The sequence below is a fragment of the Trichomycterus rosablanca genome, chromosome 3, assembly GCF_030014385.1.
Source record: "Trichomycterus rosablanca isolate fTriRos1 chromosome 3, fTriRos1.hap1, whole genome shotgun sequence".
In the NCBI taxonomy this organism is placed as follows: domain Eukaryota; kingdom Metazoa; phylum Chordata; class Actinopteri; order Siluriformes; family Trichomycteridae; genus Trichomycterus; species Trichomycterus rosablanca.
In genome coordinates, this window is record NC_085990.1 from 22316965 (window position 1) to 22343141 (window position 26177).

Here is a 26177-nt window from a genome sequence, read left to right on the forward strand (position 1 = left end):
TGCTTGTTTGTGGGTGACCAAATACTTATTTTCCACCATAATTTACAAATAAATTCTTTAAAAATCCTACAATGTGATTTCCTGGATTTTTTTTCTCATTTTGTCTCTCATAGTTGAAGTGTACCTATGATGAAAATTACAGACCTCTCTCATCTTTCTAAGTAGAAGAACTTGCACAATCAGTGGCTGACTAAATACTTTTTGGCCCCACTGTATATTGCTACTGCTTCTTGTAATAAAGATTGACCATTTTTTTTATCAAGTTTGAAGAGACATCCTTTTTTTCCTTTCTTTCCTCCAGTACGTTGTTGAACATGCGGGCATTGGAACTGGCTATCAAGCATCTGAAAAAGGTCAACTGCTCAATCCTGCTTTCTCCAAGATTATCTAGATGGCTGGGCATGTGTTCATTGTTTTGCCACAGAAGAGATGGCACCATAATGTTGGACAATCTACTTTGCCGCCTACACAAGTTGAAGGACCTGCTGGTCCTGATACCAGATATCACAGGATTCATGGTCAAAACGTTTTTGACTAATAGCATAATAGATGAATGGTTTTGGCTAATTGGTGCATACAATCAGATAAATTGTGGATTGATCAATCAGTTTTAAAGTGCTTTCTGTTAAGTTTATTTTCAAACCAGCTATTTAATATTTCAACTTAAAAGATTAAATGTAAGTAAATTAAAAGAAAAACAGTTAGACAACAGTTAATCACCACAACTTTTTATAGATTCTTTAAACCATCTGAATAAGGTTTGGTTATTCAAAGGGGCTGTATCAGATGAAAAAAAGTAAAAGATAACTGCATGAACATAATATTGCCAAAAACAAGTACATGAATTTTGCATGCAAATGTATTTGTATAACAGTGGAATACAGCTTAAAAACAACCCTACATTCTTAAAAATTTCCACAATTTATTCATTTCCTCTGACTTATACCATCTTATTAATAAAATATTAATAATTTACATTTCTGAGTCCATTCAAAGCGCAAAACCTGCTTCTTTGTGTTAAAGACTTTTTAAAAATAATCCAACAATATTTCTGACTGACCAATTTCTTGCCACATTATGCTCCAAACTTTTTTATTAGCTTTCTTGCCTATAACTTAGTGTTTCAAAAGTTAGCCAATCTGAAAATAGTCTTAAATCACATGAATTGCTTCTTATGAAAGCTGCTTCATGTCAAACATGGGCACTTCTGTCTCCTCTGCTTTGCCCTTTTCTGCTTCTACCTGCTTAGGTAAGGGCTCTGTATTAGCCAAATCTGGACTAAGTTTACGGCCTTTGGGGGGAGGAATGGGCGCTACAGCCTCTGTGGTCCCCTCTGCCCCTTCCTGACCCTCAGCCACAGTTCTCTCCTTCCTTGGATTGAGCTTTGCTGGAACATTCTTGGCAATGGTCTCCTTGAGGCGCTCCCCAGACTGTTTCAGACGTTCACCTGACAGGCGAATCTTCTCACGGCGCTCAGCTGACACAATCCGCTCACTTAGCTTATTTACCTTGGTGCCTAAATTCTCCTTGGTCTTGGTAACATTTTCACGAGAAAAGGTATTCTTCAGACTTTCAATGCGTTTCAGGCCAGACTTTTTAAGCTTGGCTGCTGTGGAGTCAGCTTCTTCAACGACCATGTATTCCTCATCTGAGTCAGGAATTGTAATATCAGGTGCAGCTGGGTCCAGGGGCACCCCACCCCCTATTGCTCCTTCTGCACATCCCTTTGGGGCTGCTACAGCAGGAACTTCATGATCACCCTGTGAGGAGAAAAATATTTTTATATACAGTATAAGTTCATTTATATTTACGAAAAGCTTCGGCCTGTTTAGGTTCACTTTGGATGTGGCACCACTCCAAAGCAATGTGTGCCACCCTAAAATACTGGGTGCACATTTTCTTACATAATTACAGCTAAGAGCAATTCACTGCATCTAATTTTTCTGAAATATGAGGTGAGAGAAAACCAAAGTATTCAGATGGAACTCATGAGAAAAAATGACAGTATGGGAAACACCTCACAGACCCGAAGCAAGGATCAAACCCAGAGTCTCAGAAACCACAAGCCACATACTCTACCATACTGACCTACAGTACATGTGTACTGGTGCAATAAATATTTATAACCAAAAACTTTTCTGCAAAGCTATATTTTGCTTTAAATTAAGTCTTTATTGGTTAAATGAAATAGCAAATGAGCAAAGAAAATAAATGATGTATGTTATAGTAGCAAGATATTCTGTTAATACTGTCTTGTCACAATTATTTCACACTGTATAATACACCCTATATATATTCTAAAATCTTACTGAAAACCTGAGTCTATGACCTTGGTAACCACTAGAAACATAATAACGATTCGGAATTTGCTTCAGCCATGATGTGTTACATGAACACTACCCAGAGACCCAGAGACCAAAGCTTGGTTAAGGAATCAATCCTGGAATATTTAAATCCAATAGACATTTTTGGTGGAAAGAAAGCAGTGGCAGCTCAATAGACATCAAACCTTAATACGCTGGAGGCTTTTGCACAAGAAGAATTGGCAAAAGATTCCACATGTGATGTGGTCAAAGGGTTGTTAGCACCAAGTACTAAGGCTGGGAGTTTAATAATAGTGCACAATTTTGTACTACAGACCAAAGATAAAAAGGACCACCCACACTGTTATCAGCAACAAGTCCAAAAACCAGAGTCTGTAATGGTATGGGGTTGTGTCAATGCCCTTGGCAAAATCACTGTGTCCTACTCTATCCTCAAGGTGCCAAACTCTGCAGCACTATATTAGGCCATGAATCTTCACTGAGTAACTTCTCAGAATAACCGTCAGCTGCTGCATGCAAAAGCAATGTATCACAGCTGTTACTTAAATGGCTACAGCATAACTGTGTTTGTAACATATGAACTAAATGTGAATTTTATAATAAACACTATTCTATATAAATAGCAAACATATACAGTACAAACTGGGAGAGCAGTACTTCAGGTTAATCTAAAATCATAACAAAACTAAACCTATCTGTTATTATGTTATTATGTTATTATATCATGTTCTTTTTAACTTTTTTATTTATTTATTTGACTATGGTGTTTTAATTAGTGCACATGAACATATCACAATGATTATGAATTGAATTGAACAGAATGTAGTTTAGTGTAAGTATAATGACAATTTATATTGAGTTTAAATATATCATTACTTAATCAGGGAATACAATAGTTGATTTTGGCGTGATTTATATATTAACAGTCCTTATAAACTATTTATTTATGTCTATTTTTCTTTATTGTATGGCATATAAGTCAAGACACACACTAGGTGACACTGACAACTGTTTCTGCTTTATATCCATAAAGAATACTTCTTGTAAAATAATTATTATTTAGGCATCTATACATAATACACAGTATCATACAAATGCAATTGTTAAATAAAAACAGGCCTAACTGTAACTGCATTAACATTAACAAATTGAATTAATTTACTGACTTATTAATCAATAGATATTTTAATAATGCAGAGCGTGGGGCATTCTCATTATTATCCTAATAATCATAATAATTTCCTGAAAGCCAGCATTTATCTGTCACAATTTTTGTTCAGAATATTTTTAGTACTCTCTCTCTCTGTCTCTATAAAATTTAGGTGATGACTTACCTGGTAGATTACTACACGAAACTTGTTCTTGTTTAGCAGCTCAGCCTGGGTCTCTTCTACCTTCTTAACACGTACATTTTGCTTTTCTATACGAACACGAACATCCTTGATGTGGCAGCTGACCTTTCGTGTTTTCTCTAATAGCTTTTCCACAGTTTCACTTGCAGTAGTGTGCTCCTTAGTTAGCTTTATTACATCTGCCTGGATACTCCTCACATTATTCTCCAGCTCCAGCTGCCTCTCTTCCATGCGTTGCTGGCATGTCTGCACATTGTCAATGATCCCAGCCACACGTTCCAGCAGAGAGAGGACATTCAAGGCATTGGGTTCATCTGTAGCTGTCACAGTTCCAGGTGTGTCTGCCATTTCTAATTTACCAAATTTCTAAAGTCTGATTTTTTTCCCTCAAACGGTAAAGACCAGAATCAATGGTCTTCAGCTGTGATATGCTAGTGTTAGACTCAGGGTTAGGATGAAACACAAGATCATGAGCTTCAACAGGCCTTAGAGACACACTTGGGTAAGACACTCTCGTCCACAAGATCTATTTGCACTTGGGCTAAAGATATAAGCACTACCCTTTCAGAGGGGCTCAAAAGGCAAACACCATCCCAATCTAAGCCCCTAAGAGAGACAGAAAGCAACAGAGAAAGAGCCTTCACATAGACAGAAAAGGGAGGAGCACCAAGCCAGTGTCACACAAAGTCAGTTATAAATATACTGAGTAAAATGAAACTTTGATATATAAAAATTTGCAAAACTGATCTAATAAAATATTAACCTCCAACAGCCTAAACATTTAGCAGCTGTTTTATTGTCTTTAATTTGATTTGGTATAATTTAATTATACCCTTATATGTCTTTATTTATATTACCATAATGATTGACCTAAACAGCTGACCAGTGTGGTATGAAACCTGTGTGCTCCACCCTGTACATTTGAAGAACTCTAGTAACTTCATAAACTATGTGCACAATTTTAATTATGTGTTTATATTTACAAAATATTATGATATACTATAGTATTATAATATACTATAGTTTCTATATGCTATTTTCTGCACAGTTGATGTAATAATTGCAACTTTAATAATAATCGCAATATTTTTATTCATATAGTTTGTTTAATCTAATTCTAATTCAAGGTCACCCAAAACTTTATTGAACTTTGAATTCTTGTTGTGAGAAACACAAATCAAGTCAAATTCATTTGTATAGTGCTTCTTATGATAGACATTGTCTCAAAACAAATGTTCAGGATCAAAACCAAAAAAGGAAAGGAAAGGAGAAACTCCCTTAAAATACAAGGAGGCAACCCTGAGAGCAACCGGACTCAACAGGTACCCATACTCTCTGGGTGGCCTTGAATTAGAATTAGATTAAACAAACTATACGATTAAAAATATTTCTAACAAAAGTTGCAATTATTACATCAACTGTGCATAGCATTTAGAAAGTACAGTATATCATTCATTACAGATGATACATGACAACAGATGCTTTGAAATTGCCTGTAAGATGAAATTGTTAATAAATGGGTGTGTGATACCCTGTAAATGTTGGCCTGTTTACTGTATTCCAGCCTTGCACCCAGTGTTTCCTGGAAAAAATGAAAGGGTACAATTTTTAAGTTTATATATTTAATGTTATTTGGTTTTAGTTTATTATTAAAACTTTTGTGTACATGTTTTGCTGCAATTTTTTTATTGCTATTAATTACCTATTGTAATTTTTTTTATTAAGAATGGCATGGTAGCTCTGTGGGTAGCACTGTTGCTTTACAGTAAGAAGGTCCTGGTTTCAATTCCCAGGTGGAGCAGCCTGAGTCCTTTCTGTGAGGAGTTTGCGTGGGTTTCCTCCCACAGTCCAAAGACATGCAGTCAGGCTAAATCAGGAGATACAAAATCGCCCTTAGTGTGTGTGAGGATTTTACCCTGAATCAAATAAAGCAAATGTAAAACAGGCATTAAATGAATTAATGATTTTTTTTATTATTACTTTATTACTATTGTTGGGCGGCATGGTGGCTCGGTGGGTAGTCTGTCGCTTCACAGCAAAAAAGTCCTGGGTTCGACCCCCAGATGGGGCTGTCCGGGTCCTTTCTGTGCAGAGTTTGCATGTTCTCCTCATGTCTGCATGGGTTTCCCACAGTCCAAAAACATGCAGTCATGTTAATTGGAGACACTAAATTGTCCTATAGGTGTGTGTATGTGTGTCTCCCCTGCAATGCCCCGTCCAGGGTGTTACTGTGTGCCTTGCGCCCATTAAAAAGCTGGGATAGGCTCCAGCACGCCCCCCCTACCCCCCTCGACCCTAACTGGATAAGCGGTTAAGAAAGTGAGTGAGTGAGTGAACTCTATTGTTCCATGGTTACCTTTAGGATACAGTTATTAGTTTTAGCTTTACCTGATAGAAATCAATGAACATTATGAAAAATTATAAAAATATTTCAGAAAATATTTGATTTTGTATTTGATTTAGTACTTTTAAACTATCACATAAAGTAAAGCTTGTTTATAGAGGCGTTTACATCAAATATTTAAAAACAAAGGTAATGCTTATTCTTGGTTTAATTCTCATAGAAACCAGGGAAAGAAAATCCACTGCCAAACACATTGGCTGTCCAAACATCTAAAATTAGATGCAGGCTATTCTTAACCTCTTAGCCTCTTCTGGGCCTCCATGTGTTGTGCCAAATACAAAGCAAAGAGCTTACTTAATTCAAGTCAAATAATCTATTTGACACTCAGATCCTAGGGCTTTCAGTGTAAGAAAGCAGCACTATTTCCATCTTTCTTTCCCCTGTTCCCTGATGAGGAAGGTGTGCAACTAAAAAGTATGAGATTATATACAATGCTGTGAAAAAGTATTTGCCCTTCACTTGATTTCTTCTTGCTCATTTGCAACAAACTGCATGTAAAAAAATTTTTTAAGATAAAGATATTTAAAAAAAAATCTTTATCATGTGAAAAAGGTAATTGCCCCCTAATTCTAATAACTGGTTATGCCACCCTTTGTGATAACAGCAGCAATATAACGTTTGCATCACAAATTTTGGACCACTCTTCTTTGAAGTATTGGTTTAATTCAGCTACATTCGAGCTGGGTTTGTTTTATTGTCATTACTCTACTACACTTTCAAGCAGGGCCGGCGCTAGGGGGGGGCTGAGGGGGGCATTGCCCCCCCAAATTGTGTCTTTGCCCCCCCCCCCAAGCACAATGCAAGCAACGGCTATTTTTAAAATTATCTCTGAACCAATCACAAAAATGCATTTTGTTTTACAGTGTGAAGATATTTCCTTGCTTATTCCTGATTGGCTCTTTGAGTCATATAAAAATCGGCAGACTGCCCCAAACAGTTCAGTTCGGCAGTATATGTTCTGTTAGTGTGAGCGAGAGGCAGGTATACTGGTAAACACTTTTTTTTTACAGAATTAGTATTCTTTTGTTTTCTTTATATTTTAATTTCCCAATAATATAAATATTCTCACTCATTCCTATTTCCACGTTTGAATATTCTCAGTCTGTGTGTAGGTACATTTGTCAGCTTAGACTTAAATTTGTTTTAAAGCCTTTCAAGAAATAGAGTTGTTCTATTAGTAATGGCAATTTAATTAAGGGGGCGTATTAAAATGAAATACAATTAGATAATCTTTTTTCTCCATTTACATAATCAACATGTATTTTTTAATCATTGGGTTTTAAGTTTAAGTTCGAAAACATGCATTTTTATTTCTTTACCTCATACATCACTTTAAGCCAGTATCAATAGCTTGGCTGTCATCATTCATGCACAAATCAAGCCTTGAATATATTTCTGGCTTCAAAAACATGACTATCAACATGCCCCCTCATTAGGTTTTACTGCCCCCCCAAGCAAAGCAGTCCAGAACCGGGGCTGCTTTCAAGTAAATTTTTTGCTATGTAGAAATATCACTTCTACTAAAAACAGTGATTTATCAGGTCAATGGTGTTGGACTGCTATTTTTTTTTAACACCACTGTATCTAAGGATTATATTCCAGTTCTCTGCATTACACTTATGTGGGGGCAAAGCACATAATCATGTGGACAACAATCTCATCTGGGTAGCTTACTTTGAGACTTGAGAGAGCTAGATGGGACTTAGGGGATTGTTTTCATACCTTATGGGCACATAAAGGATATTCTACTGTACATTACTAAGGCTTATGATTTTTAAATTATTACCTGTATCATAATTCAGAGATGTGTCCTCCAGCCAATACAGTGTGGTTTTAGCTGTGTGGTTTGGGTCTTTGTTGTGCTAAAAGGTGAAGCGTCACCCTAGTCTAAGTTTACATGTGCAAGATTTTCATCTCCTCAGTTCTTACTAGCCACTGAAAAGCACCACCATGTTTCATGGGCTGTCATATGCCTGATGCGGCAGAGATGGATGTCCATCTAACAGTTTTCCTAATCTCTGCACAATACCTTTGGAGCACTTTTAAAGTAAGTTATTTTTATATTTGACATCTGTATTTGAAGCCTATATTTTAAAAATCTGAGCTTTAAAAAAAAAAAAACATTGTATATGACAGAGAGAATTAAAAGCACCCTTTCTTAATACTTGGTTGCACGAGCTTGTTTTTGTAACCATCTGTGGGCTTCTTCCACCTGTCTACTGGTTGTTGTTAGAATATATTTATTTCTTTAGTTAACTTTATAACCATGAGTTACATTACAACCATATGTACGCGTTTGCACCCTGGAACTACCTACTGTTCCTTTGATCATTTTGCTACTTCCACATCCTGAAAGTATTCACACCTTTGTACAGCAGCTGCCAGCTTTCATTGTCTGCCAACACCTCCTTTCCTTAAGTATTTATTCTTGCTAATTCCCCAATAAAGTTAGAAGATTTTTGGTACTCGGCCATGTCTGTGCCATCGTCTTCCTTTAAGTTTAACAACGAAACCAAGCAGAAAATATTCCATCAAAAAGCCTAAAATCTATCAGTTGTTTTTTTCACTGCAATATTCTCAAGCTCAGGGTTTTCAGGGTTTTTCTTCCTCCAATAGCAGATTTCATCTTTCAAGATTTTCAGTTAGATTGAGATCAGGACTCATTGCTGTGTATTAACCTTTCTTGTGTTCTTCTGGGTGTGTGCTTTGTTTATTACCCTGCTAAAATCACAGAAGCACTCTACAGAAGCCTCAAATCTTGTAACGTATGCAGAACCATACTGCATTTGTTTGACTAATTGGTGGCTATTGTCATATGCTGTAGTAAGCTGGGGCAGCAGGGTGAAAGCAGCAAATGCTATTAGAACTCGGTAAGCTCATTGGGAGAGCAGGTTCTGTCCTGAGTGAAACTGAAGTGTTCAGAGGAGGTGGTGATGTGGAGAATGCTGGGAAAACTACTCAGTATTTTGGACAATTCCTCTCATTCCCTGCGTATCACACTAGAGCACCTTCAGCTGCACACCGAGACCACTAATGTGTACTACAGAACATCACAGGAATTCTTTTATACCAATGGCTATAAATTTGAATAACCCCACCCCCTTCTGTACATCAATATCATGAGCAATATTACTTTTTTTGAATAATGTACAAGAATGAATTTTATTATTTTTTTAAAAATCACTGTTACTATAATCTGCAATGTAGTGCACATGCTTTTTATGTTACCTTATTCCTGCTAAATTTATCTTTTAGGAACTATTTATTATGTTTTTTTTTTCTTATGTTGCAATTTTTTTCTGTACTACTTTTGGCACAAGAATTTCCTTCGGGATAAATAAAGGTTTATCTCAGCTGTATGTACTTGGGCATCACAATTGATTCACGTTTGTTATGCTCACATAATTAGACTTGCTTTCTTTTATCTTAATAATATTACCGAATAAAATATACTTTCTTATTAATGCAAAAAAAAAAAAAAAAAACTATATAACTATACTTATAACTATATATTGTTATAAAAGTTTTAATAAATTTTTACCCATCTAGTTAAATGTAATTGTATACAAATACCCTTTTCACCACCCAAGGAGGATGGATCCCTAATGAGTCCCTAATTAATCTCATGTCTTTTTCTTATGATCTGGAATTTTTGGACCTGGAATCTGAAAAGTTACTTTGAGAGACTGCCCATTGTAAAAACTTGAACATGGATGTCCAAAAGCCAGAAGAAAATGTTGGTTTAAAGACCTGATAGGGAGAAATATGATCTTATTAAATACAGCCACACTCAGCAAAAATTTATTAAACTGGAAACTCAATACCCTTATCCCAAAAGAAACCGTAAACTCATAAAAACGAGTCATAGGGGCATTTAATTTTAATAAATCTACATCACTGGACAATTTCATGCATTATGCGGTGGCTTAAATTATTGACAATGATCATTTAACAGTAACAATAGTAATAACATTAGAACTTAAAATCTACAAACATTTAAACACTGACAATATTAGCTAGTCATCTAAACTGCATTCCATTTTTTTGAAATTACCCTTGTAAAATAACCTGAATGCTGTCATTTTGTCTTACATATGACAGCATTTAAGTAATAACCAATACGGTTTGGTTTTCAGCTGCTTTTCATTCTCTAAGCAAAAGACAACTAATAAGAAGAAAGGAAAGTGATAGACTTTTTGCTTCCTCATAGCACATTTCATGAAAAGGAAACATGTTTCTGTAAGACAGACAGTGTGAAATACATTTAACAAAAAATGGGTAACAAATAAAGGTCAAAAAAGCTGTCAGTGTCCATAAATAGAAACAGGTACCATCCAAAAAATGTAAAGAGCTAAATGTATTGTTAATAAATAATAAAAAAACAACAAATAGTACATTTAAATGCAATGTACATATACAAAAGGTATAAAATAACAAATAAAAACAAGCTACATCATCCTGGATGAGGTGTCTGAGGAAAAATGTCCCAAATTTTGCTTTTGTCGTCGTCCTCTTTTATTCTTGGGGCATTTCCTATAAAAAAAAAGTCATAACTGTAAATATTTTTATTTACCACAATACTCCATTTGTTAATGATTGTCAGGTTTTCTCTAGGTAAACAGATTTTCTTCTTTATAATAAGCAATCATACACCTCCTTCAAGGGCATATTTTGGATATTACTAACCTGGTGATGCACATGACAACAGCCACAATAATGGCTATCTGGACAGCTCCAATAATAGCAGCTATCAGAACATAGTGTAGTTTTTGACCACTGGGTACCACATACAGAATATTGAAATCAGCAACCTCTTCACACCGCGGCCCAGTAAATCCAGAATCACACCTAAAGAAATGCAAATTTATGTAAAATGTATGTGTCATATACAAAGTTTTAGGTCTTAATGTAAAGTCCAAATACCAAATCCCATTGCTTACCGACAGGAAGCAATGCCATATTTCAATTCACATTGACCATGAGCACAAAAGTTGAGGTAGTCATCTGGGCATGGAACTGCCATCCAGCCATATCCTTTTCCTTCTCCTGGGTCAGCTGAATCTAGCATTTGTAAACTTACAAACTTAATATTGAATGACTTAACACCAATTAAAAATGTTCTTTTTTAAAGTGTGCATCTGTTCATGTTACAATAAACACATCTCTGTACATCTGACAAAAAATGCAAAGTGATTTATAGTTACCAAAAAGATCAGGTTTGTAGGATAATGTATCATCAACTTTTTTCCCTTTTTCTTTATCTGAAACATGACAAAAACAGTGGGTTAAAAATAGTCTTTACATTTCTAAAAAAAAGGAAGATACATTTATTCATTAATTCATCCATCTTTAGTAACTGGGATGTGGTGGCTTTGCCTGCCTGAATATATGGTGATGGGAAGATGGTTACAAATATAAAGAAAATAAATGCTTTAGTAAATAATAAGCATAAACCCACACTTAAAATGCAACCAATCCAACAATAACTGGAAGTACATTTTAGAGAAAAAAATAATTTTATTAAAATTCTCCTCCTACCAAAACTAACCACTTTTAACAGTGATGATTAGGTCATATTTTTCCTAACAATTCTTACTTTTATGCCAACATTTGTTGCCACATTTTTTTCTGTCTTATTTGAGCAAAGAACATGGTTCAGAAACATTTTGTGAACTCCAAGTGGTAACATTTGTATTTTGTACAATGTTTTTTTCCTGGCATTTAAATACTTTGTTGGCAGAGGCGGTATCTAATTATTCAATTTTTTTCCCTTTAACTACCCTCATTACTGCGTGTGTTGGGGAAAATAATATCTTACAGGGAGACTGATTAAAGCTCTAGTTGTTTTAAACTTTTAAATGATTGTGCTTACAGGTGCTTAAGTCTAATTAAAAATATATATATTTTAATAAAGAATATTTAGAGGAATTTTGGTACACATTATAAGTTCATAATGATCATTACAATAAGCTTTTCTTATCAGTTAATTAATCATGAAGACACTTTTACCCATCTTCACCAAGTATGCCAATAGTTCTGGAGTTGACTGTGCACATTTAACCAAGAGAACTAACAAGAGAAGTATTCTACAAAAAAACAGGTCCTAATAACATTTTAATTGGATTTAATGTTCTTACCTTGACATCTCCCCAGGTGTTTAACATCAATCTGCTCCTGTTTTAAACATGACGCTTCCCGCACAAGACAGGGGTTATTGTAAGAGTTTCCATCTGTACCACACACTGGGTTTTCATTGTGCCCACTACAATCAATTTTACACGAACACCTGTTTGTTTGTTTTTAAAAAAAAGTCAGACTTAGATTTAGTAATTCCACACAAAAGCTCTTGGTTTAACATCAAAGGACTTAATACTATTTAAATTTTGCAGTAATTTTTTTTTCACAAGCCTCAGCTCTCAGGACCTTGATTTTTTGTCTGACTTTTTATTTATTTATTTAATATAGAGAACATTTTCTTTACGATTACAAGGAATATTGCAAACCAACATCTTGCCTCTTGTTGTAAATGTGATTTATTTTACTAATAGAACAGCATGGACCTTCTTGTACCTTAACATAATGCAAATACATGCTTAAAATATGAAGATTCTTTAAAAAGTTTGCGCACCTTTTTAAACTATTTATAAAGAATTTCAAAAACAAATTACATCACTTTTCTACATAGTCACTTTGTGTCAGTGTCGTACCAACTTTTTAATGGCATCAGCAAAAAATGGTTTTGGTTAAGTGCTTAGCCATGGTAGCACCGCTGCTTTCACATCGTAATCACATGAAAATCTTCTTTGAGCAGTCAAAAAAGGTGAAAATCAGATGGCGCTAAATCAAGACTATAAGCTTTCTCTCAGTCTGTCAGACACGACCAATTACTACTCCTCCCGTCCTCACAGTTTCCAACAAAAATTTAAAAGTGCGTCAGTAAATATCTCCTATCTCAGCTTTTCTCAGCTCCTTAGTTTTCAGTGTGGTCGCAGCACACCTTAAACACAACTATGGGTGGAGTTTATATAACACACAACAGCAAATTAAGGGTAATTATTGAGTAAATTATTGAGTAAACCAACGTTTAATCATGATGTAACTCAATATTGTGTCATACAGACTAGCAGTACGTTTTAAAATCAGCAACATTATATAGGGGTTGAATAATCATTAACAACAGCAGTAGCAACAACCAGGCAATTTTTGCAGTCATGTACATCAACAAATTCTGTACTGAAAATGTAAGTAGATGTAAAATGTGGACATGTTTGGGTCCAATAGTTTATTTGGAAAAATCTAAAAGCACAAAAACATCGATTAAATACTTACGAATCCTCATCTTCTGAATCCTCATCACATTCAGCTCCGTATTTGCAGTTGCTACATTTGGGGGGTTTTATGCTTAAATCTGTACCAGATCCGTCATCATCTATAAGACATTAGGATAGATAAGTTTTTTTCTTTTTTTAAAAAGGTAAATAATTTCACATGCTGCTACTAAATATAAAATATAAATGTTTTCTTACCCCCATTCCCAGACCCCGAGCTATCTGCAAAAAGATACAGCACTGTTACATACAGAACACATATACATAGGGAAGGAAGAGATTTTTTAGATTTTAAGCTTGAGTTAAAAGACTTTGAAGTAGGACATTTGTGTCCATTCGGTAAAAAAAAAAAAAAAGGCTTCTTTTTTGAACAGTAAGTGGTATTTATGTAAGGTATTTAAGTGGTAATTTGCTAATGTAACTCCATATTGTACTGCTTTACAAAGCTTTGCCAAAGTAATCCCTTGCCCATGTTTTTATATCAGCTATTGATGAGTGATGGTTCTTGATGCAGTGCCGTCTGAGGGATCGGAGATCACAATGTTCAGCTTAGGCTTGCACCCTTGCCCTTAATGCACTGAAATTCCTGCAGATTCCTTGAATTACTTAAAGATAGTAGAGGGAGAAATATGCAAATCCCTTTTAATCTTTCTTTGAGGAACATTGTTTTTAAAAAGGTTTCTCACACAATTGTTGACAAATTAAAGATCATGGGCACATCTTTGCTCCTCAAAGACACAATTTTATGCTGCTGTTGTTCCAAATCATGATTACACTGGGTGCCCCCTAGCAGGCACAACTGACAGTGCCTGCCGCAGACAAAATTGGCCACTAGTCTTCTGGGTTGGAAAAGATCAGTGTGAGACTCTGTGCACGAGACTGGCATTATGCGTGAATCCAACAAAGTATGGGCAAAAAATTTGTAAAAATAAAAAAAAAGTTAACTTGGTTACATTGCAATGCTCTGAGTTATCAAAAGTAGTTGTAAACGAGACGGTTTTACTATAAATAAAAGAAGATGAGCTCAGAAATACTTAACACAGTTTGTCACTACAAATGCAAGTTAAGACTTTACTCTTAGCCTGTTGCTCTGTACACTTTCTCACCCCTTGTGCCCCATTTATCAATTAAAAGGACACACTAATCAGACACTGAGTGGTAGACCATTCTCATCACTAAAATGACACTATGATGGTAATGACAAAATAGCATGTTTTGTTCTGGTTAAAATGTATCAGGTTCAAGAGTTTTGGGGAATTTTGAATACTTTTAAACGTAATAGCCTTTTTGTTAGGAAAACATACACTTCTAACACTCATTGTAGGTGTACAGTTGAGAGACTTGAGCTATTTTCTATTTTTCCACACAATGTATTAAATCTTCCTCTAGTGAATCATCTTTTTTTTCAAAGCAGTGACATTAAGATGTTTAGAAAAATTCCACAACATTGCACCTGTTAGGACTTACACAAGTACAATGATGTCAACAGCAAGTTAGTGTCAATGCAAAGCAGAGAATTTTAGGTTAAGTTTGGGTTGCCAGAACTAAAAAAATAACAATTTCAGAATTATAAGGACAAAGCTTTATCAGGAAAAAAGTCATTAAAAAATGTACAGGTATTCTGTACATTTCCACTGTGTGATGGTCCATCCTAGATGTCCCTGACCCCAGAGAAGTCGACGCCACTTCTGGACATGATTAACATAAGGCTTCTTTTTTTCAAAGTAAAGTTTTAGGTGACATTTGTGCATGTAACTTCGTATTGTAGTGCTTAACAAAGGTTTGCCAAAGTAATCCCTTGCCCATGAGGTTATATCAGCTATTGTTGAGTGGTGGTTCTTGATGCAGTGCCATCTGAGGGATCGAAGATCACAATGTTCAGCTTAAGCTTGCGCCCTTGGCCTTTACACACTGAAATTCCTCCCGATTCCTTGAATCGTTTAACGGTATTATGCACTGTAGAGGGAGAAATATTTCTTTGAGGTACATTGTTTTTAAACATTTCAATAATTTTCTCACGCATTTGTTGACAAACTGGAGAACCTCTGGCCATCTTTGCTTATCAAAGACTCAGCCTTTCCTGGATGCTGCTTTTGTACCAAACCATGATTACAATCACCTGTTGACATCACCTGTTTGGAATCACATCATTATTTAGTTTTTTCACCGCATTACTAGCCCTAAATTGCCCCCGTCCCAACTTTTTTTTGAATGTGTTGCAGGCCTGAAATGCAGGAATGGAGGTATAATAATAAATAAAATGAAGTGCTGTGCTGGAATAAGTCTGCCCATGGCTCTGCTGCAGGGCTCAGATTTTGTACAGATTCACCAAATTGTTATTGTTGAGAATGTGGTTGGATTTGTGGTGAAGAAGTGTGCAGCGTAGTATAATGACACTGTGATATTAGCTGCATACAGTGCTGGAGGGAAATAAATATTACTCTAAAATTGATATTCCATTCTAACAGATCAACTTTAAGTGTTAAAAATTAACTGCCTGTCTAAACTGTTTTTTTTTCTTTTTTGGACCAGACTTACAAACTGTCACCAGCAACAATTGGAGTGATTATTAAACATGATTTATATAAATTAAGCCTACCTTCTGGGATTTCTGATACAGCTGAAGAATTAAAGAGGGTAGTGAAATAGGAATTTATTTTTGTACCCTTTGCGCTGCACTACATGGATGCAAATTTTGGAGATTTTTTTTCATTCACTTTTACAGCCAGTTTGAAAAACAAAGACACCAATAATGTTGTTTTTGTAGAACCTTTGCTCATGACCTTAACAGTGAGTGACAACCCACAGGCTAAGTCCACTCCATCTCAAGATGCCCTATCTTCATAAACCTTATCAGATGACACATTGTTACTGTTCCCCGAAGGTTACGGTCACATTTACATTTACATTTTCAGCATTTAGCAGTCACAACATTGGCTAGCTCAATTCGACATTCCTGAATTTCCATTTGACACAGAGCTTATTCTGCAGACAGGAAATGAAGAGTTCTCTAAAATGTAGTTTTTATGTAGACTATACATTAAAAAAAAAAAAAAAAAAAAAAAAAAAAAAAAAAAAAATAGAAAAAGCAGGGACCTGCATGCAGCCAGTCTCACCATGTTTCAGAGCATGGCCACTACAAGAGGGTCATGGTGGACATACTGACAGCGGCCCCACTGCTGGTCTGGATACAATGTGTTATGGCTGCGGGAAGACCGGACATTTTCAAAGAACTGCCCAAACAGTATCAGTCACATGCTATAACTGTAGGAAAAAGGGACACATAACCAAGAACTGTTCCTGTGGTGATGAAGGGGCCAACCAGCTAAAGGTCCCCAAGACAGACTGAAGGGTGAAGTCTAGGGAAGCGACTGAACTGAACACAAGCACAGACACACACCACCTGAAACTCTCTCAGTGTACTTCAATAGTGTGTCCAATATTCTACTTTTCCTTTCACTCAGTTACTATGTCCATGGGACACCCAACTGTAGAATATTTGTTTGAACCACCTGAGTGTGTAGGATTGGGAGTAAGGCACTTTCTGCATCAGAGTCTGATTTCCCCACTGTGAACAATGAAAAATCAGCTCTGATGCAGTAACCAAGATCACTAAATATATTGTAGGTTTGGCTAGAGAACAAGACAGTAATGAGAGAGTAGTTTTCATATCACCAGATGAGATACATTGCACAGCACATGTTAGTGAAGGATCAGATGTAGATTTCAGGGCAATATGGTAAAGAAAAAAAATGTCTTGAAGAATAATTTTTTTCTAAAAAACATCTATTGGTCTAAAACTAGTGTATCTTGTTTTTGCCAAACTCCCAGAATATTCTTTGCTCTGTCTTGGTAATTGTCGTCCAAGAGATTTGTTTGATGTACTGGGTTCCGTACCGCATGTTTCGTTAGCAAGGCCTGAACATGGCAAATGGCAAGAATTGGGCCCTGAGCTCTGTGAAGTCAATAAGTCATACATGTTAAAGTGGAAATTAACAGTTTTTTTTTTTTTTTACCAACCAGAGTTGGTAAAAAATCTAACCAGAGTTGAAAAAAGGCTTTCGATTACTATGCATGTCAATAGAACAGTTTAGTAAACAACCAGGTCTGTAGGGATTTCTCACATGCACCGCCATACTAGGTCTGTTGCCTACAGACATACACCTAAGGTTGGCAGATGTACAAAGCCAGTTGTTGGCTAAAGAAAACAAAAGATGTTGGGTTGGTAAAGGGGGCGAAGCCTGTGAGAATTAAAAATCTGATTCAGTAGGATTATTGTCCATTTCAATCAGTACTCATTGAAGCCGGAAGCAGTCAAAGAGCCTTAAGATTCCCTGGTCTGAACCCCTAATTTTTTATTTTATTTAGGTGAAAATGTTGGTGTGTCAACCAGATGACTGGAGATTCATCCAAGACTTTCAGGCAGTGAATGCAGCAGTGGTATATAGAAACCCACATGCTCCAATTGCATACGCAATTATTAAAGAGAGCCACAAAGCTAGTTTGTGTAAATTATAATCTTTCAAAAAAGCAGGTACACTTTTTGAGGCATGATATTTTAGCATCAGGCAAAACTCTCTCACCTTTTTGGTAATGTGCTCATACTGTGACCTTTATCCCTAATTATTCAATGGTGGAGGCACCACTGAGAGAAAGTACTTTTCAATTTACTTTTTTTTAGGGATATCATTGCTTGGGTCTCCTGGGTTAAATAAGAAAAAGGTAAAATGGTACAGGCTGCTACTTGAGTTTAAAATGTCATATTATTCTAGCCCACTACTGCTCCTATCCAGGGTTTAAATCTGCCTCATTGATGCACTAACATTTCAGCTATTAAAACATGTTTTCTCACTGGGTGTTCCAGTCAGGGGCCTATATGATCTTATGATCTTTGCACATATCATATGCAGTTATTATAAAACATGTAATTGTAGCAAAAAGCAACCATTAATTCAAGCAGACATTATGAAAATGGTTAAAGTTTAATAGTACAGCATCTACACAGTTCATAGTTCACAGTTCATAGTATATATGCCATTTTGACAAGAAACATTCAAACTAAAAAATTAAATTGAGATGTAAGCAGTAACTCACCAAGATAGCAGGGTCCCACACTGGTTAAAGAGATAGGGCGCTGCTGCGTACAGGCTGCCTGTCTTAGGAAGCACTCATTCTGGTAAGTGTCCCCATTAGATCCACATACTGGAATATACTTATCATGGCACTGTGGCAAAAGCCAGAAATATTTTACTACAAACAAATGAATACTAACCTTAACTTCATCACATAATGTAAGCTACTTATAATTATCATCGTAATTTGTATGTCTAGGATAAATACAATGGAAATGTGAAAAGTCACATACAGGTCCTTCTCAAAAAATTAGCATATTGTGATAAAGTTCATTATTTTCCATAATGTAATGATAAAAATTAAACTTTCATATATTTTAGATTCATTGCACACCAACTGAAATATTTCAGGTCTTTTATTGTTTTAATACTGATGATTTTGGCATACAGCTCATGAAAACCCAAAATTCCTATCTCAAAAAATTAGCATATTTCATCCGACCAATAAAAGAAAAGTGTTTTTAATACAAAAAAAGTCAACCTTCAAATAATTATGTTCAGTTATGCACTCAATACTTGGTCGGGAATCCTTTTGCAGAAATGACTGCTTCAATGCGGCGTGGCATGGAGGCAATCAGCCTGTGGCACTGCTGAGGTGTTATGGAGGCCCAGGATGCTTCGATAGCGGCCTTAAGCTCATCCAGAGTGTTGGGTCTTGTGTCTCTCAACTTTCTCTTCACAATATCCCACAGATTCTCTATGGGGTTCAGGTCAGGAGAGTTGGCAGGCCAATTGAGCACAGTAATACCATGGTCAGTAAACCATTCACCAGTGGTTTTGGCACTGTGAGCAGGTGCCAGGTCGTGCTGAAAAATGAAATCTTCATCTCCATAAAGCTTTTCAGCAGATGGAAGCATGAAGTGCTCCAAAATCTCCTGATAGCTAGCTGCATTGACCCTGCCCTTGATAAAACACAGTGGACCAACACCAGCAGCTGACATGGCACCCCAGACCATCACTGACTGTGGGTACTTAGTCTTCCTCCAGACTCTGGCACCTTGATTTCCAAATGACATGCAAAATTTGCTTTCATCCGCAAACAGTACTTTGGACCACTGAGCAACAGTCCAGTGCTGCTTCTCTGTAGCCCAGGTCAGGCGCTTCTGCCGCTGTTTCTGGTTCAAAAGTGGCTTGACCTGGGGAATGCGGCACCTGTAGCCCATTTCCTGCACACGCCTGTGCACGGTGGCTCTGGATGTTTCTACTCCAGACTCAGTCCACTGCTTCCGCAGGTCCCCCAAGGTCTGGAATCGGCCCTTCTCCACAATCTTCCTCAGGGTCCGGTCACCTCTTCTCGTTGTGCAGCGTTTTCTGCCACACTTTTTCCTTCCCACAGACTTCCCACTGAGGTGCCTTGATACAGCACTCTGGGAACAGCCTATTCGTTCAGAAATTTCTTTCTGTGTCTTACCCTCTTGCTTGAGGGTGTCAATGATGGCCTTCTGGACAGCAGTCAGGTCGGCAGTCTTACCCATGATTGCAGTTTTGAGTAATGAACCAGGCTGGGAGTTTTTAAAAGCCTCAGGAATCTTTTGCAGGTGTTTAGAGTTAATTCGTTGATTCAGATGATTAGGTTAATAGCTCGTTTAGAGAACCTTTTCTTGATATGCTAATTTTTTGAGATAGGAATTTTGGGTTTTCATGAGCTGTATGCCAAAATCATCAGTATTAAAACAATAAAAGACCTGAAATATTTCAGTTGGTGTGCAATGAATCTAAAATATATGAAAGTTTAATTTTTATCATTACATTATGGAAAATAATGAACTATCACAATATGCTAATTTTTTTAGAAGGACCTGTATATGACAAAATTGACATCTATAAAGAAATTTTACCTGAAACTGGCATACACATTTAAGGTCTGAACCGCTGTCCTTGCAGATTCCTCCAAAGCGACATGTTGAAGTGTCACACACTCGTAAATCACTCTTCTTCTCAGAGAAATCTGGAACAGTCACACAAATAAACTATATATCACCAGTAGTGTACACAGACACAATCGAACACATACTCTAACACACTAAACCTATGCACCCCATAATTTCAGGTTTTCAGTCAAAACCAACAATAATAAAATAATAGTATAACATTTTTCTACTAAAAACATCTTTTTTGTTCCCGCCTGCATTACCCAAATCTGGAGGATGTTTTAAAAAGTAACGGTCACACATTAACAAATTTGAGTGATTAACCATCATCTTACTAAACAAATTTCACAAGTGTTTATAAATTCAATGAGTAAACTAAAAAAGTGAAAATGGGAATATTGATTAAATAAAATCAATTAGCAATATCACACTTCATCAGCATGTAACTATTTCAGGCAACACATGCAGCGGATGGCATATTTTGTAACAAATATCATCCTAACTGCTAAAATAATAGATTTAACCAGTGCCAAGGCTATTTCTGGCACACTGTAGGATATTGTGTGTGGACTGAGACATAGCTCTCCTCTGATAAACAGTCCTTACTCTAAGGATTTTTTTTTTTTTTTTTTTTTTTTTTTTTAAACAGTTTAACTTTGTACCTTTACAGTGAAGTCCTAATCATGTAATCACTTAAAATAAGTCTGTATATTCTGCTCTTAACACCTCCTCAATATCTTCAATTTATTTATATCCTGCATTTTTCTTTTTATTATTTGGTGGGTATTAACTAAATATTTGTAATTAAAGCCTATTATTTAAGAAGTAGATTAAGGCCAATTAAAGTAATGCAACTGTAATGCAAAGACACCATAAACAATCTGCACAAACTGTACACTCTTTCTTTTTAGAAGCTTCATTAACAACACTGCTGCTGTGCAAAATGTTTGATTAATCAGTACCTTTAACAGCAGGTAGGATAAAATATACTGTTGTCAGTAACACTGCTGCCCTACAGTGCCTGTTTTTGCAATGTATTGCAGTCCATTAATTGTGTGTAATCTGAAATATTATACATAATGTTAAATACAGCTGAAATTCATACTTAAAACAATAGCATCAGCCCTGAATGCTTGCTTATAAGGTTCTTTAAAAACTTTATTTTGTGATTATACTAAAGTTTAAAATGCACAATTATAAAACGGATAGTTCCGGTCCTAAAATCTGATTGGCTGAGCCGCGTTCAAAGCCGTTGTAAAATCCCCAATAAACGCACACCTATGACCACCTCACATCATTCCATATTATTATAAAACGGATAGTTCCGGTCCTAAAATCTGATTGGCTGAGCCGCGTTCGAAGCCGTTGTAAAATCCCCGATAAACGCACACCTATGACCACCGTACATCATTCCATATTAATACGCCACTAAAAAGAAAAATTTAATGTTATTTTCACCATCGTGTTGCCTAGCAACACTGTTAATCGAACTACCTGGCGTCGCGGAAGAATGCTTTATTTATTTTACATTGTTGTATTTATTGTATTTTATGTTGACCGCCGTTTTATAAAAGCAATAAGCCACTCGAGACCGTGCGTTACTGCTATGATTTTAGCACGGGGAAAGAAGTTTTAGGCACTTGTGCCAAAAACGTCATCCTCGTGCTAAAATCACAGTAATGCACGGCCTCTCGTGGCTTATTGCTTTAATACGCCACTGAAAAGAAAAAGTGAATGTTATGTTCGCCCTCATGTTGCCTAGCAACACTGTTAACAAACTACCTGGGGTCGCGGAAGAATGCTCTTTGTATAAATTGAACATTGTTGTATTTTATTATATTTTATGTTGACCGCCGTTTTATAAAAGCAATAAGCCACGAGAGACCGTGCGTTACTGCTATGATTTTATCATGGGGAAAGACGTTTTAGGCACTCCGCTTCGCGTCGTGCCAAAACAACCTTCCCCGTGATAAGATCGCAGTAACGCACGGTCTCTCGTGGCTTATTGCTTTAATATTTCTAATTAATAAAACCTGAAAGGGGCACCCAGGTGGCACAGCGGGATATTCCGCTAGCACACCAGCGCTGGGATTCTGAACTCCCCAAGTTCAAATCTCAGCTTTGCTACCTGTTGGTTGGCTGCCCCTAGCAGGCACAACTGGCAAGGTCCCAGCAGCAGAGAAATGATTGACTATGCTAAATGGGGGGGGACAAAAGGGGGGAAATGCATAAATAAATAAAACCTGAAAGAATTATGGTTGGCAATCACTTAAAGCAGGGTGTTCCAAAATTTTTTTCAAACAACCCATATTTTGTCCATGATTTTTACATGACCCAGGCAACACATGAGATGCATCTTACTCTCTGTGGTGTAACATAAAAGCCTCCACATAGGTGCGTTCATGTACAGGTTTATTTAATTTTTTTTTTTTTTATTCTTTTCGACCCTTTTTTTCTGGAAAAACCCTGACTTGAATACAAAGTTGAATCATAAAAAGAGTAACAAACTCACTTTACACCCACACATGCAATGAGAACTTAAAGCACAGGGACAAAACAGTGTGGCCATAAACTTGTTAGTGAGACTGGAATAAAGGCATACATTTTATATGAAGCATAAAAATTTGACTATAGAGTAACTGAAAGGGGTCATGTGGTCTGAAGAATCCAGATTTACCCTGTTCCAGAGTAATGGACATCTAAGGGGAGGAAGGGAAGGGCATGAAGTGATGCATCCAGTATGAAAAAGTCCCGACTGCACACGCCCTTATGATCGTTATGATCTGAGGTTGCTTATAATTGGTCAAATTAAGGCTCAGCAACATTGGCAATGAATTTAAGTAATCTAATTACCTAAATGTACTGAATGACCAAATCAATGTTTTTTTCTAATGGCATGGGCAGAGATGACAATGCCTAGATTCATCAAGTTCAAATTTTTAAAAATGGTTTAGGGAGCATGATTTGGCCACCACAAAGCCCTGAAGTTTACCCCAAAGTCTCAGGTGCATGCTGGAGAAGACTTTATGGAGTGGATCAGCCAAAAATAACACAACTCTTGACAGAAATAAATGTTATGACATTGTATAAGGCTGTTTATGCCATGGCAAATGAGGGCTGTAATCAAAGCTAAAGACAGTCCAACCAAATATTAGTGACTTTCTTAGCCAGGCAGTGTATTAAAGTTATGTACTATTTATGCATTGCCTTCTATATGAGCATGCATGGGTAGGTATACCTAAATCCAGCATACATACATGAACTGGTCAAAAGATCAAACACAGCACCCAGGTGGCTCAGCAGGATATTCCGCTAGCACACCAGTACTGAGATTCTAAACACCCCAGGTTGAATCTCTGCTCTGCTACCGGCCATTGAGCCTGCTGGGTGGGGTCTTCAAACACTGTGCAAGAACCCTGGTTAGCAGACCGAAGCACCTGTGCAGAACTGGAGGTGCCTCATGTGCAAATCCACTGATGTACAGGCAAAAAAGAAGGAATCGAAGGACTGCACACTCGTCTGAGGGGGCGTGGAGAAGGCCAATATACCCTCCTCGAACGCAATCGGGATCCCCAGCAGCAGAAGACTAATTGGCTTCGGGAGAAAATGCATAAATAAATAAAAAAATAAAAATAAAAAAAACAGTTACATGCTCCTTAGACCCAGCGTCCACATCACCTATTAAAGCCTTCCTCCATTCTGCTGCTCCCTTGTCTTACTTAGTAATCTGCTCTGTAATCCTAGTAATCTTACTGGCTTTTAGTTTTAGCTTGTATCCAGTTTAAAATACTCTGGATACAACCAGGGCAGTGGTAGCTTAATCATTAAATACTGATCAAGTAATCAGAAGTGTGCTGGTTCAAGCCCCACAACCCCAAAATTGCCAGTGTTGGGCCCCTGAGCAAGGCCCTTAACCCTCAATTGTTCAAACTGTATTTACTTTAGATAAAAGCATCTGCTAAATGTTGTAAATAAGCTCTGCCATCATGTAAAACATCATATGGATTTCTCCTACACACACCAGCCTATTAACTTAAGCAACCTTATTAGCAGGCCTTCTTACCATCTCTCTTACTAAATTACCCACTACTGGTGCCAACTGTGCCACGAGAGCTTGCAGTCTTTCCTCCTTTAAATCATAGGACAATGGTTGCCTAGTGGGTAGAGCATTGGCTATCAATCATAAGATTGTCTGTTCAAATCCAGCCTTGCTATGCAGCCACTGTTAGGCCCAAGAGCAAGGCTTTTAACCCCATGTGCTCTAGGGACACTGCACAATGGCTGACTCTGCGCTCTGACTCCAGCTTCCAAACAAGCTGGAATATATGAAAATGAAGAATTTCATTGTACTTTACATGCATTTATGTATATATAACAAAAACAAGCATTCTTTAAAACTCGTTCTCCTGAATCAACCCCTTTGGATTTTTATTTATCAAGGCACTTGTTCATCCTAAAGATGTAATTGTTGATGCTCTTACTAATATAGCCAAATGTTTTAGTGAAAGTTCATCAGGAATGGGAGAAAAGTATAGCCTTAACACTTGGAAATAGTGTACAGCATATTAAACACACCTTCTGTAGATCTTAAGATCAATTTTCTGGCTTCACATAAAATTACTGTTTTAAAATAAAGTTACAGCACCATTACGTTTCTGGTGAATTTCTCCACCAGTTTGATGTGTCCCACATCTAACTTTCCATTTAAAAAACTGATATTGAATCCAAGATGGTGGCATTCAAGATGGCTGCCATGTTGGTAACATGGCCTAATAGGTTTTCCCCTTCCCCAACAGCTTGTCTTAACCATTCTGTTTTTATATGGGTGTTTTCTTATTTTTAAGACACCCTGTATATGTAAGTATACACTATATGGACAAAAGTATTGGGACACCTGACTATTAGCTTGTTAGACATTCCAATACAAAACCATGGGCATTTATATTAAATTGCTCAATCTTTGTATGAAGAGGAATTAGTGACATTTGAAATGCAATCACTACAGTGAAAAAATTTGAAATCCAATACACGCATGTCACTGCTTTTTCATAGTGACATGCTGTAAATGTGACAAAATGAAAAGCTATACCTCTATTACGTAGTTTTTGCCACTTAACCTCTTTACTGAAAACAATACACAAGGATTTGCATAAAAAAATGCTAAATGTGTGTCAGAATTAAATACAAATCAGCTTGAAATTGCAATCAATTCGCAGCTGTATTGCATTTCAATGTGTTCTGCTTTGAATAAGCATTGTATTTCAGTCTCAGCAAGCAAAGAAATTTAAGGCGTGGTTAATTGAGCTGTAGAGACACAATTGATCCTACTCGATCAAAGATTACTTAAGACTTAAATACAAGGCACATTTTCGGTGTGGTGTTGGTCAGTACACAGTACTGAGTAAATGAAACGTGAGGAAAAGAATATACTGTATAACATACATTAAAATAAAAGCAACAGTGCAGGGTTGTGTGTTGAGCGAGTGTGTGTGAGTTTGTGTACATGTGGGTTTGTGTGTGAGAGAAAGTGCAAGTGCGTGAGTGTGCATCCATAAGTTCAAATTGTAATGAGGTGTCCATTCTTGAGCTATGTTCCTGTGTTTTGTACCAAGTTGTCTAAAAGCCACTCAGCTCTGAAAAGAATGTAATCAACTGTAACTAAACAGTCCTCAGCTCAGAAGTGTAAAGTGTATATTTCCTCTTTTACTCTTCCATAAAAAAGTTTTTCTCTTGATTAAGTTGCTGCTAATTCTGTCTGGTTTCTTA

General features: G+C 36.6%; 2 protein-coding genes across 3 annotated transcripts in view; both read right to left on the minus strand.

Annotated features, from left to right (window-relative positions):
* Positions 1-732: 732 nt before the first annotated feature.
* Positions 733-4273, minus strand: cavin4b (caveolae associated protein 4b). The gene is made up of 2 exons (XM_062991983.1): positions 3659-4273; positions 733-1760 (listed from the first exon to the last, which is right to left on the minus strand). Exons 1-2 carry the CDS (start codon positions 4022-4024, stop codon positions 1173-1175), a joined length of 954 nt encoding a protein of 317 aa, XP_062848053.1. The 5' UTR covers positions 4025-4273; the 3' UTR covers positions 733-1172.
* A 5669-nt stretch (positions 4274-9942) lies between these two features.
* Positions 9943-26177, minus strand: part of tmeff1b (transmembrane protein with EGF-like and two follistatin-like domains 1b) — a 33879-nt gene continuing 17644 nt past the window's right edge. For both annotated transcript variants that reach the window (XM_062991985.1, XM_062991984.1), the window contains 9 exons: positions 20379-20488; positions 18503-18632; positions 13607-13630; positions 13410-13509; positions 12218-12366; positions 11285-11341; positions 11021-11141; positions 10767-10928; positions 9943-10613 (listed from right to left, as the gene is read on the minus strand). In XM_062991985.1, coding sequence (XP_062848055.1) covers positions 10529-10613; positions 10767-10928; positions 11021-11141; positions 11285-11341; positions 12218-12366; positions 13410-13509; positions 13607-13630; positions 18503-18632; positions 20379-20488 — 938 coding nt within the window. In that variant the 3' untranslated portion in view covers positions 9943-10528. The remainder of the gene's footprint in view (positions 10614-10766; positions 10929-11020; positions 11142-11284; positions 11342-12217; positions 12367-13409; positions 13510-13606; positions 13631-18502; positions 18633-20378; positions 20489-26177) is intronic.